Source organism: Onthophagus taurus, chromosome 1 (assembly GCF_036711975.1).
Source record: "Onthophagus taurus isolate NC chromosome 1, IU_Otau_3.0, whole genome shotgun sequence".
In the NCBI taxonomy this organism is placed as follows: domain Eukaryota; kingdom Metazoa; phylum Arthropoda; class Insecta; order Coleoptera; family Scarabaeidae; genus Onthophagus; species Onthophagus taurus.
In genome coordinates this window covers 25,110,820-25,123,876 of record NC_091966.1, presented here as the reverse complement: position 1 = coordinate 25,123,876, position 13,057 = coordinate 25,110,820, and the positions used below count along the sequence as shown (strand labels likewise).

At 35.5% G+C, this 13,057-nt stretch overlaps 1 protein-coding gene across 1 annotated transcript; it reads right to left on the bottom strand.

The window, feature by feature from the left end:
• Positions 1 to 3,949: 3,949 nt before the first annotated feature.
• Positions 3,950 to 11,150, bottom strand: LOC111419499 (saccharopine dehydrogenase-like oxidoreductase). The gene is made up of 6 exons (XM_023052314.2): positions 10,883 to 11,150; positions 10,512 to 10,826; positions 4,802 to 4,991; positions 4,506 to 4,743; positions 4,177 to 4,439; positions 3,950 to 4,118 (listed from the first exon to the last, which is right to left on the bottom strand). The coding sequence occupies exons 1-6, from the start codon at positions 11,058 to 11,060 to the stop codon at positions 4,022 to 4,024; spliced, it is 1,281 nt and encodes a 426-aa protein (XP_022908082.2). The 5' UTR covers positions 11,061 to 11,150; the 3' UTR covers positions 3,950 to 4,021.
• Positions 11,151 to 13,057: the final 1,907 nt, after the last annotated feature.

The window sequence follows — 13,057 nt, the reverse complement described above, 5'->3', positions numbered from 1 at the left end:
CAACGAAGTACATATTTATTGTAAAAACGTGCTGCAAAGTAATTAAATAGAACAAAACACCTTTTCTAGGTAAATAAATGGCAAATAATCACTCCACAACATTTTTTATGCCCCTTTTCTTTTTGAATAACTAGAGCTCAAACGTCAGTGTGACATATCTATTTCAAAACATGATAAAACAAAACTTCCTGCACAACTCCCTGTTAATTTTGCCAACTTTACAACAATTTGACAGGTATTATAGAATAAAAATGAACTATATGTATGACTCGAAATAGAACAACACACACATACAAAACGAAACCCGTGATATGATCAAGAAAATTAGACATAACGCGCAGCTTCATTCCGAAAAAGCGAGCAATAATATCCGCAGATGGTATGTATTTGACTGACAAATCTCAGGTCAAAGAAAGGTGACCCAGTTGTGAGAGAGGAAGTAAGTGCTGCGCACAGAAAATTAAAACCCAGCAAATCACCAGGCTAAGATAACGTCGTGCGTCGTGTAATCGATGTTATGCACAGAATATGTCAACTGATTTGGGATCAGGGTGGACGGTCCGAGGACTGAACTAAATCGATGTATACCCCGCTCCACAAAAAAAGGTTCTATAGAGGTATGTGACAATTATCAAACAATTAATAGTACAGCCCTACATGTTGGTACAACTACCATCGGAACAAGCGGACTTTATGCCAGGGCGTGGAACGCGAGATCAAATATAGAACATAAGACAAAATCATAGAAAAGGCTAGAGAATTTAACTTGTCTACTTATTTATGCTTTATAAATTACACAAAGGTCTGCGATTGCACATCCTGGATGAAATGTTCCAAGACACCTCATAATCAATCTCCATTCAATCGTAAGATATGTTTGTTTCTTTTTTAATCTCTTTCTTGGGGACAATTCCGTGACGCAAATTCCATTATTTAAACCTTAAGAAACTGAACTGCACACAGAAGATACTGTGCGAACAAATTACCATGGTGAGAAGAATGCTATACCACCATTGTATGATATACAATCATCCCCGAATATTGTTTATCGCTAGAGTGCTTTCAGAATTAACACACAGGCAACGTCGTTACGCTTTTGAAATTCATTGAAAATTCCAAAATGGCATGAAACGCTGGACGTTACTTGGCATTGAACTGGCACGCACCCCTAGAGACGCAAGATGTGCTCAATCGTTTCTTTATCCTTTCCTTAAAACGGTACAACGGGTTATGGATAACCTTTAAGTTTTAGAGAGGCTTGTTTACCTCACTATCGATGTGCCTGTTATCCGAACAGGTTGAGTGTTTTTAAATCCACTGGAGTCTAACACAATTACGTATAGTTACTTTCTGAATCATCCTGTCATCCCCATTGACTGCTTCCCTATTCAGAATTAAAACAGGTCCCACTGTCTGCTGTCAGTATGCATTACAAAAAACTTATTTTGTTTGATTTTGAAGCGATAAGTTTGATGGCGACTTACTAAGGCATTTTGGCATATAAAAATGCTCCTGATATATGACCATAGATTAAATTAACTCCGTGTAAATCCAGTGAATGACATTCTGAAATTGTCAATATTACAAACGTATATATACAATAATTTCCAATTTTCTAAGGTTGAACGTGGGGATTTGTGTATCACAACAGTTTTACAACATCTTTAATAAAGACGGCCAAATCAACCTCACAGCCAAATGTTATGAAATTGGTTTCAATGAGGCGATAAATAAAGTGACAAAGTTATCGTTAGCTCTAAGTTTACCTATCCTATGTATTAAGTGCTCTCAAGTCAACCGGACAGAGAAGATTGTCTAATTGAAAATCATGAATATTCTCAAGGCAGGTTCCTGCAGGCCAAAAAGTGGTCACTAAGCGGAGACATCACAACCTGATTAAATTCATGAGTTTCTTGGATCAGTGTAATACTGTTTTTCATCATAACTAAGTCGATAATGACAGTTGCAGAAATGTCAATTGCTATGATGTAGGTTGCATTAGGTCATCTTTTGCACATCACTGTACATTGTGATCTTTATTCATTGTGATGAGATGGTATGGTATGTTGAGGTATTCTTTGAAGGGTTCGACAGTACTGTGATACGGTGGCAAAAGGTGCCTAAGTTCCACAGATCCGATTTTAATGAAGCCCTCGCCATCAAGTTGCTACGCAATAGATGAACTCATGAACTGATCTGAACCTAATGCCTAATTGCAATAATTTTTGCTTCAACCTCGGTCACTTTCCTAATCTGCCTATAATCACAAGTCATAACCGAACCACTTTTTAACTTGATAGTAAACAATCTTCCTTACACAGGATTTCTTTTTCTTTTTCGAAAGAACTATGATTTTATGTTATCGTCATTAAGTGAATCTTACCTAACATATTATCTCTTAAGGGCTCAAGCTCAGAGCTGAACCTCTTCGTTTTTGGAACTAAAACCCAAAGCACGAGTTTTGACAAACAGGGAATTGTCCCTAGTCGAAAGTAGAAACGAAGGAAGAGGTTTGTAAGTTTTGTTCGCATTCTTTCCTTGTATTACCTGTTAAGAGATTGAAATCTACAAAATTTGCTACACCATCAAATCCTGGAAGAGTTTAATCCAACGTTCTTTGAAATTTACGAAACGATTTATTTTAAACATCTAGCGTAGACCACGATAACAGCTTTGATGATTGCTCATCCAAACATAATTGATTGTTAGCATTACATAAATAAACTGTAGAAAAATATCCTCTTCACATGGTAGTGGATATCTAACATCTGGAAATACCTTGTTGATAGTAATTTTGTAGTACGTAGTGTTGTATTCGAAACTATTTTGAAAACAAAGCTAATAGATTTAAATTACCTCTGTTTTTTGTCATATAACACGAAATTATATTTTTATATTATTATAACCAATCCATTTAACGGATTCAAAGCTTCTACTATATTCCTTGAAGAATGTTATTAGTAAATTAAATGTTTATCCCTTAATGTTATTTTGAATTGCTAATCAGAGTGTCTAAAATGACTAAAATATTTTCAGTTATTATCGACAAGCCTGATATTACTGAAGATTTGCCTCTAGAGGGCAACACTATTAAAAATATATTATCCTATAGATACATGGAAAGCTGAGGAATGGTGTTGAAGCGGTGGGGCTTAGGGTCAACATGAAGAAGGCAAAGTTACTACTACAGACGAGGACTAACATCAGTATCGAGACAGCGATAAATGATAACATAGAAGCCTCACTTTATATACCATGGGGTAAAATTATCTGGGCGGGGTACAGAGGAAGGAGAAGTCAGGAAGAGATCAGTCCTGGCCAATAGAGCGTATTCTGCTTTGACCCCCATATTCACATCTAGGCATATCTACCAAGAAACTAAACGGTGTATATACAAAACAATCATTAGACCGATTGTAAGCTATGGGAGTGAGGCATGGACGCTGACGCAAAAGTCGGCGAATGTCTTCGAGAGAAGGATCGTGAGGAGAATATTTGAACCAGTTCGGGAGGAGGATGGATAGAGATTAAGATACAACCGCGAGTTGTTTGAGGATACAGACCCGCCACTGGCACAGTTCGTCAGACTCCAACGCCTAAGATGGGCTGGCCACGTGATCAGAATGGGAGAAGACAGAGTACCGAGATGACTGATCGGTAGAAGAATGCAGGGAGTGAGACCGAGGCAGCGGCCGAGATTGAGATGGGAGGAAGCAGTCGACCAGGACGCTAGGGAGATGGTAGGGAGTAGGAGTTGGAGGAGAGAGTCATGACAGGCATGAATGGAGGCAGAGGCTGAGGGAAGCCAAGGCTCGATACGGGCGTTAGAGCCATAGATGAATAGATACTTGGAAGTGCAAATTACAGACAAGGGGGATAGCAATGAGGAAATAATTTCTAAAATGGGTCAATCTAAAGCAGTATACAGAAAAAATAAAATACGAATGTATAAAATGGATAAAAAAGCGTTTATATTTACTCCACGATGATAAAACAAGAAATTAATTGTATAAATCTAGAATTAATTAGAAACTAACTCAAACTTAAAATTGTATCTCTGTAATCTTTCAATTAAAGATGTTTTAGCAAACGCAGCCCCTGGAGGATAACAACCACCACTGTAAGATAAAGTATATTCAAAGAGTTAATACCGGAGTAACAGTGAAAGTTACTTACTTATTGGGCATTTTATCTTTTTCAACTAACAACGTAATGGCACACGCAGCTAAAGCTATACAAGTTGCTCCATAGGCAGGATTTCTCCCGATTACTTTTCCAACAATTTTTTTGGTTGGTTTTGTGGTAAACTTATCAGTTGGTTCAGATAATTTCCCCGGCCAACCTTCCCCGCAAAGAGTAGTTTCATAAATTAAATTGTTTTGTCTTTCTTCAGACGGCCCTTCATGACCAAATAAACCAAACGAAAATAATTTTGGGTACTAAAATATAAATTGTTCTTGATTATTCCACATTTTATGAACATAAAAATAATTAATAAATATAACCTTAATTAATAAATTCCTTGTAAATGAAAATTGTGAGAAAAACACAATCAAAAATCCAATGATCATCATAATTGGTACATATAAGAAATGATTCACTTCAATGTAGTTTTCAACTTGAACTGGTCGTTGATTGTATAATTGATATAAATATTTTTGGCTTCTGGTTATTGTTGCTTTATCAGGTTCGGGTAATGGTAGAGCCCATTTTTTTGTAACTCGACATTTATGTATAAATTTGCTATAAATCAAATTATGTGAAATTATCTTAAGAAAATCTGCAAATTGACCAAACTTACTTTGCAAGTTTTGGTGTAACTTCAGCCTTTGGCATTATTTTAAATAACTTTGAACGAACCTTATATTGTTCAAAAGGATATGCTAAACATAATATAATCGACTCCCAAGTACCGGTATGACCCATTGGATCTGTATATGGACCACCTTCTTCTCGTAATGAAGTATAAGTTTCAACCGAGTTTAATGTACCTAGTATACAAAAGAAATAAATAAACAAGGGTTTGAAAAAGTATCAAGAAAGGAAGATGGAAAACGTAGCCAATCTCGTTTCCATAGTGTTAGTTATTTTTGCCACAAGAAATTAATAGTAAATTAATTTCGACATTCAGGAGGGGTAGATCTCTTTGTTTGTTGGAGATAAATCACAGTGTAACAGCAACAATGTTATTTAGATAGAACTTGTAGTAACAGAAACCTTTATTGTTAAAAAACCAAGACTGTTTGGAATAAGTTTTTATAATTAATGCGCAACACTTGAAATAGGAATCGTTCTTTTGTTGACATAACAGTTGCTGATGCGAAGAATATAATTGCATACTTTTTGAAGTAAAGAAGAATTTTACACTTTCTAAAAAGAAGCAGATGTTAGATACGTAGTTTCGTCACCTTCTTGTTTCTTGTGGAGAGGATTTGATGATTACGAACATTGTAAAATCAGTTGAATAACTAGAGACCTATTGGTGTTATGTTGTCTTTGTACTATCAAATGATTTGGATTAAAGTATAAGCTTGTCATTGGAATTCATCTGAACTTACTTATAGTGTGTTGAAAATTCGGAGTTGGTTTGTTATAAATATATAAATATATATATACCAATAGGGACAGTATAATTGATAAGTCAATTGGTAGTAGTATGTTGACTAATGTTTCGGATTTAAGGAAATGTTGATTTTTATATGGGCTATACAAATACCGAAGGTATTCGTTAAGATCACGGAGGGATTTCCTTTTTATTGTTCTTATTGGGCAGAAGAATCTTTTGGAGGATTTTACTATTCTGCATTTTATTATAATGAAAGCTAACTATTCGGAAGCAGCTTCATCAAAGTTGTTTTATGACACGTTGGGTCTTATCCAGTATAATGAGCGCTTGAACACCATCAATAGTTCATCAATATTCTCTTTGATACTAGTTTGTCTAGCTCTGTAATAATAATAGTATTTTATTGATACAAAATCGCCACACTATTATAGCATAGTACAAGTTGACAAAAGAAGATATTCAAAAGAAAGATATATTATATACATTGTTTTCGCCTTAATACCAATTAAAAATTCAATTGCTCAACTTTTCATCCTGAAAGTACTCATTTAGTTCGTAGTAAGAGTTTTCTTCCAAATATCGTTCTAATTTTATCTTTAAGGTGTTGTTAAAGATTTTAAATCATTCGAAAGATGATTATATATTCTGGCCGATTGGTACATCACATGTTTTTATACATGGAGACTATGGCTAGTATAAGAGTGGGAGATAAGCTGAGTGAAGTGTTTTGGACGACGAAGGGACTGAGGCAGGGATGTCCGCTGAGCCCAAGTCTGTTTGCACTGTATACGGCGGACCTGGACGATAGATTGGGGAAGGGGCAAATGGGAGGGTTGGTGGTGGGAGGTAGAAAGGTGCATATGTTAGCATACGCGGATGACATCGTGATCATGGCGAGAGAAGCGGCGGAGATGAAGAATATGGTAAAGACATTGGAAAGATATTGTAGGGGGAAGGGGCTGGAAGTGAATGTGGGGAAGACAAGGATGATGAAGTTTTGTAAGGGTGGGAGAAAAAGAACAGAAAACTGGAGATGGGAGGGAAAAGAGATCGAGGAGGTTAGGGAGTATACTTACTTGGGGTATGTGTTTAGGGAGGACAACAGGGAGGGGTCGCATGTGATAGCTATGGCAAATAAGGTTATGGGACAAGTATGGGGTTGGGGGAAGAGAGTCTTTGGAAGGAATGAGGCAGCGAGGAAGATTATGTTTGAAGGTCTGGTTAGCAGTGTGATGATATATGGGTCAGAGGTATGGGGATGGAGAGAGCAGGCAATGCTGGAGGACGTGCAAACTAGATACTGGAGATGGGTGCTTGGGGTGGCGAGAGAAACACCGGGGTATATAGTGAGGGAAGATGTAAAGGTGGATAAGGTCAGAGTGGAGGCGGGCAGGAGGGCACTGAAATATGAAGAAAGAATAGAAGGGAGGCCAAACTGCGGGATCTTGGGGGAGTGTTGGAGGGAAATTAGATAGGGAAAGATCAGATATGGGAAAGGAGACAGAGAGAATTATTATAGACGAGCGGGCTACTCGGTAACTGAGATAAATAGTAGACGAAGGGTGGGTAGGGAGATGTGGAGGGAGTTGAGAGATAGGGACCGAGATGTGCAGAGACAGGAAAGAAGGACACAAATAAAAGAGGGAAGGTATAACGAAAGGTACAGACACATAATTACGGAGGGGCTGCTTAGATACTTGTTATTGGAAGGAGATGAGGAAGGGAAGAAGTTGGTGGCTAGGTTCCGTTGTGGAAACGAGGAGAGAGCTAACAGATACTGGATGTCCGATGACGAGAGGTGGTGTAGGCTATGCAGAGAGGAATGGGAAACGTTGGAACATATGTTGAATGGGTGCAGTGAGTTGAGGGAGGAGGAGTTGGACCGAGGGCAGATCTTAGGAGAGGGGGGAGAGGGGAAACGATGGATGAGAATGGTTGTGGGGATGAGGGGACAAAGGGATGGATGAGGGGATGATTGGGCCGTGGAGCCGAGGGTGTGGAAATGGAATAAGAGGGTAGAGGGTGAAAATAATATATTAATAATATAGATTAGAATGTATTAAAGGGAAAATTGTGAATATTAAAAAACAATAAAATGCTTATTATTAAGTTTTTGAATTCGAGTGAACATTGTTATGCGTAGATTTAGCAGATTTTTATTTCTTGTGAAATATTCGAGAGTTCTTTGCATTTGTTGGTAATACTGTAAATGGAAATGTTAGTTAAAGTAAGTATTCGATTTCTCTTAAAATATTCTTTGCAAGAATCTAGTCTCTTTAATTCGTAGATAGATCTAAAGCATCTCTTTTGTAGTAGGAATACTCTATTCACGGCCGAGGAAAAGCCCCAGAAGATGCCACCATATCTTAGTAACGGATACACTGTTCCGTAATAAGTGAGTAAAGCTGCACCAGTGGATGATCTAGCTTTAACTTGCTGGATAAGGTAAACATATTTGGTCATCTTAGCAACCAAATATTCGATGTGTTGCTTTCATTGAAGGTTACTATCCATTATCACACCAAGGAATTTGTCAGTGTGGGTGGACACCAACTGTTCGCTTGCATACCTTACCATAATCCCATCACCTGAATTCGTTATGGTATTTCGGTTTTGCTCGTATTTAGTCTAAAATTATTTGCACCAAACCATTTCTCTCCTACCAACACTCTATGGTATTAACGATCTTGTCCTCAAGATTTGCATATCCTTAACATATCACAGAGGTGTCGTCCTCATACAATACTACCGGTTGATGAATTTCTTCAGGCAAGGAGTTCACGTACATACATTACAAAAAGTATTGGACCCAAGATTGATCCCTGCGGTATACCTCGTTTGTACCATCGTTTCCTCTCATTTTAACGCATTGTTTTCTGACGACCAGATAATAATTAATTACACATTGAAGTTTTCCTTTTACACCCATATTCCATAATTTTTCCATTAGTATACTCGTCTCTAGAGAATCAAATGCCTTTGATAAATCAAAATACAAACCAGCCACTCTCTTGTCGTTCTCATTTAAATTCTTTATTATTTCTGATGTCATTTGATAGATGCATCGTTCTGTATTGCGTCCTTTTAAGTATGCATTTTGTTTTTCTGTGAGAATATTATTTCATTCTAGAAAGGTAACAATTCTGCTGGAAATGATTTTCTCAAAAACTTTAGAAACATTGGATATCAATGTAATAGGTCTGTAGTCATAAATTGGGTGTGACATCCTTTTTTGAATGGAAGCATGACTATAGCTTTTTTCCATTGATCTGGATACTTGCCAAGTTCCATGCTTACATTACATAATATATGTGCATAAGAGGTCCACTAATAATAATATCTGCAACGCCTATTATTAGTTTGGCCGGAATTTCATCTGGGTCCACTGCATTTGTATTATTCAACGACATTATTGTGTTAAAAATTTCAGTCTGTGTAACCAGACGTAGAATTATTGTCTTTAAACACAATCTTTTGCTGTGTTGTTTATTATGCATTTCTGGCTGTTTCCAGTCGCACACGTTTGCGAAGTATTCATTAAATCTGTTTAATGTTTCTTTCTTAGTTTCCCCATAATTTCTCATATTTTCTACTGTATTGTTTCCAATCCCCTTCTTCGGTCGAATTATATTCCACGCAGCCTCATTTTATTATTTGCATTTTGTATACTTTTTGAGTTGTACTGTTGCTTCGCCACCTTTATTACTTCTTTCAGAACCTTACAATAGCTCTTATAATATGTTATATCCAATAATGCTTCTATGGTTTTTTTGTGTAATATCTTCTTCTTTTGACAAGATATCGTAATACCAGCAGTAATCCATTGAGACTTATGGTAAGTTATGTTTTTTATGATGATATTAAAAATTATACGAACATAGATTGGTCAAAATGTATTGCAGTATGTAGTGATGGTGGAAAGGCGATAACAGGAAAGAACTGTGGATTAATCAAAATATTAAAAGATCGTCTACAGACATGCTCTAGTCGCAAATAATATGCCGGAAAATCTCAAAAGAAATTCTTTGTGAAGTTGTAAAGATGGTCAAATTTATTAAAAGCCGACCGTTACAGAACAGACCGTTTGCTAAACTATGCGATGAAATAGGCGAAAATAAAAAATCTTTTTTTTTTCCACACAGATTTATTCCACGGGTATTGGAATTGCGAGATAAATTAATAATATCTTTCTAGGATAAGCAAACGTCATTCTCATCGTTTTTACAGAATACAGAGTATGTTGTTGTTGGTTTACTTAGGCCCACTTTTACCACCTCTTGATAAATTTATCCGATAGATAAATCCAGCTCTTAGCCAATAAGGTCCATTACTACCATCTTTTAGTTAAATTTATCTTATAGATAAACCCATCTGCTAGCCAATCAGAGCGCGTGAAATAGCCGTAACCATAGTAATAATCCCTTAGATAGCTTAACTAGAAGATGGTAGTAACGAGCCTAAGACCGCTTAAAACCTCCGTAACCATGGCAACTATCCTCTAGATAGTTTATCAGAAGGATGGTAAAAGTAGGCCTTAGGTCCATTACTACCATCTTTTAGTTAAAATTATCTTATAGATAAACCCATCTACTAGCTAATCAGAGCGCGTGAAATAGCCGTAACCATAGTAATAATCCCTTAGATAGCTTAACCAGAAGATGGTAGTAACGAGCCTTAGCTGATAAAGAATGCTTTCGCATTTAAATGACTTGAATTTGAATTTACAAAGACATGATAAAAACATTTAATTAATGACAGACAAAGTTCCAATCATTGAAAACATTTTAAATGAAAAACAGATGCAGTCATCATATTAATTTCTTTTCATTGTATATTTATTATTAGTAAAATGTTTTTACGTTGGTAATAAATGAAAGAAATTTTCCTATGTTTACGTTAATTAAGTTATTTATGTATCTATTTTTAGTGTCAAATAGATGCTTACCTTTAAAATTATTTTGTAGAAAAATAACTCCAAGATCTGTTGGTACACTTCCAATTCCGCAACTGCTTATTAAATACACTCCTTTTTTCAAAGCATCTTCATGGTACTTTAATTGCATTCCTTCTTGAAAAGATGCTTCACCGGAAATATCTAAGTAATGAGTACCAGTTTCTAAACATGCTTTAACAACAATTTCTCCATAATTTCTGTAAGGTCCTACAGTGTCTATTAATAGTTTAGTTCGTGAAGTCATATCCCTTATCGATTTTTCATCGTTTATGTCACTAATGATTATTGGAACGTTAAAGAAAAAACCTAAATCGAAAACTCATATATTATTTAATTTTTGTTTCAGTAAGTTGTATAAATACCTGTACGTTGTTTTATTTGGTTTAAACTATTTTTTAATTTATCATATGACCTTCCTGCAATACCCCATTTTAAATTCAATTTTTCCTTATCTACAATGCGTACTAATTCCGGTATAGTTCTCAAGCCCGTAAAACCAGTAGCACCAAATATTATGATATCTAAGCGGCTGTTAGCCATTTTAGGAACGTCAATAAAATAAATCGTATGAAATAATATTTTAACGATGTCTCTTAATAAGTGTTTACTCGATTTATGTAATAAAGCTGATATTTATTATCTTGAGATTTTGATATCAGTTTCAAAATAAACAAAAATAATTGGTATGTTACACTTGTACTCAGTAATAAAAAAAGAGTGTACTTGAAACAGGATTTATGTCGAGAATTTTATGTTAAAAATAGTATTTAATCATGACATAAGTCGAGTATTATCAATGACTTAACATAACTTTTGGTATGATAATAATGTTCAAGGTTATATAATTTAATTATTTCAACTGATTTAAAATTTTACTAATTTAATAATAATTACATTAAATCGTTAAAATTAATGGAATAAATAAAAAATAAAATTCAACGTTTTGCTATCATTCCATTTATAATCATGCAAAAGTTGCAAATGTTTATTTTTTAATCGAATCATGTAAACGGAACACCTACCACTAATAATGCAATTTATAGATTATCTATTAATTAATAAATCATTGAGTTTGAGTCTACCCGTGGAAAGCACCTCTCATGTAGAAGAACATTGCAAAATGAAGACTGGCATTACTTGTTGCAATCTTTTCTTTTCTGGATTTGTACTTATGGTTCACAGTGGACAAAACGTTCTCCACTGTTGCAACAAATCTGAACGAAACGATACAGAGGTAATTGACAAGTTTTAATCTACAAGTTCTCCAGATTTATATTACTAGGAACGGACGGTTTGTCTTCATCTATGTCATTTACTCTTCTCTTTTCTTTCAGGCGTATAAAGGAGTTATCATATTTTACATAGGAAAATCTTGACCTGGTAAAAACTTTCAGACCAATTTATCTCGACGCTCACTTTTCCTTTAAAATCATTGGAGATACCTCTTCATAGGCATATTATGATCCTGTTTAATCGATATGCAACTTAGAGAATTCACTGACAAACCAAGATATGGTAACACTTCTCCACCAGTTGACCATTCGAGTATTGTTAGAGTCGCATTCAAACATGGAGTAGAAAACTAAAGATTTACTAAGTAGTGGTTTAAAGTTGTTAAGCTGTACATACAGTAGACTCCAGTTAAAACGTATCGTCACGGGATCAAAAAGTGTGTACGTAATATCAGGGAGTACTTTATAGTAAAATATCATTTTGAAGTAAATGCGCGTTACCAATTTGTTCTCATTTTCAAAACCGAGAAAATTTAATATAGAAAATAAACCATTGGAAAATGGATAGCAGTTAATCAAATATCATGTGTATGATCTTTAGTACTTACACAGTGTCAACTGTGTTTTTCAACCAGCATAACGCCTTCGTAATGTTCTGGATGGAATCCCAAACCGTCAGGGTATATCCTTGACTCTCATGTTTTTTTTGTGAATTTCATCGAAAGCTGTAATTGTTCTGTAGTTAAAGAACGTACTCGAGCTCGTCCTCCTTCCTTTCTTTTTTATTTTCGTGACATGGTTCAGCTTCAATCAGTAGGCATTAATAAATATACACATAAGACATACACTATATGTACTAATTCAACATAATATTTTCAATAAGTAATAAAATATTCTTTTCCAAGTGTTAAGCAATGATGCCATGACCTTCTCATCTGCAGCGACATTTGTCAACAAAACATCGTGTGTTATAGGATCCATACCAAAAAAGTTTTTTTGCTGCCAAATGTAAAAGTTTGAAACGCATAAAATTGGATCCTTTGCTCAGTCAACTGAAAAGAGGCTTGAAGCTTCGTAAGAATTATCCCTACTCATCGCAAAGACCAAGAAATGCCACATTTTCGGTGTAACACTTATCAAACGTTGCCTGTTGGAAGCATTCTTAGACCAGAAAGTAAACAAAAATTTTCACAAATATTGCTTTCTGACAATACTGTGAACGTCGCATCGATGATATTCGATGATATTCAGGTAGTGGAAGCCGTGAAAGAATCAAAGTTTTTCGCAATGCAGTTGGACGAGACT

What these genes read in the sequence shown, in the direction of transcription:
- LOC111419499 (XM_023052314.2), bottom strand. Translation starts at nt 11,060, where the DNA reads ATGGCTAACAGCCGCTTAGATATCATAATATTTGGTGCTACTGGTTTT. An exon ending in TCTACAAAATAATTTTAAAG is followed by an intron (nt 4,992 to 10,511) that starts GTAAGCATCTAT and finishes TTTGTATACTAG; the next exon opens with GTACATTAAACTCGGTTGAA. An exon ending in GTTACACCAAAACTTGCAAA is followed by an intron (nt 4,744 to 4,801) that starts GTAAGTTTGGTC and finishes TTTGATTTATAG; the next exon opens with CAAATTTATACATAAATGTC.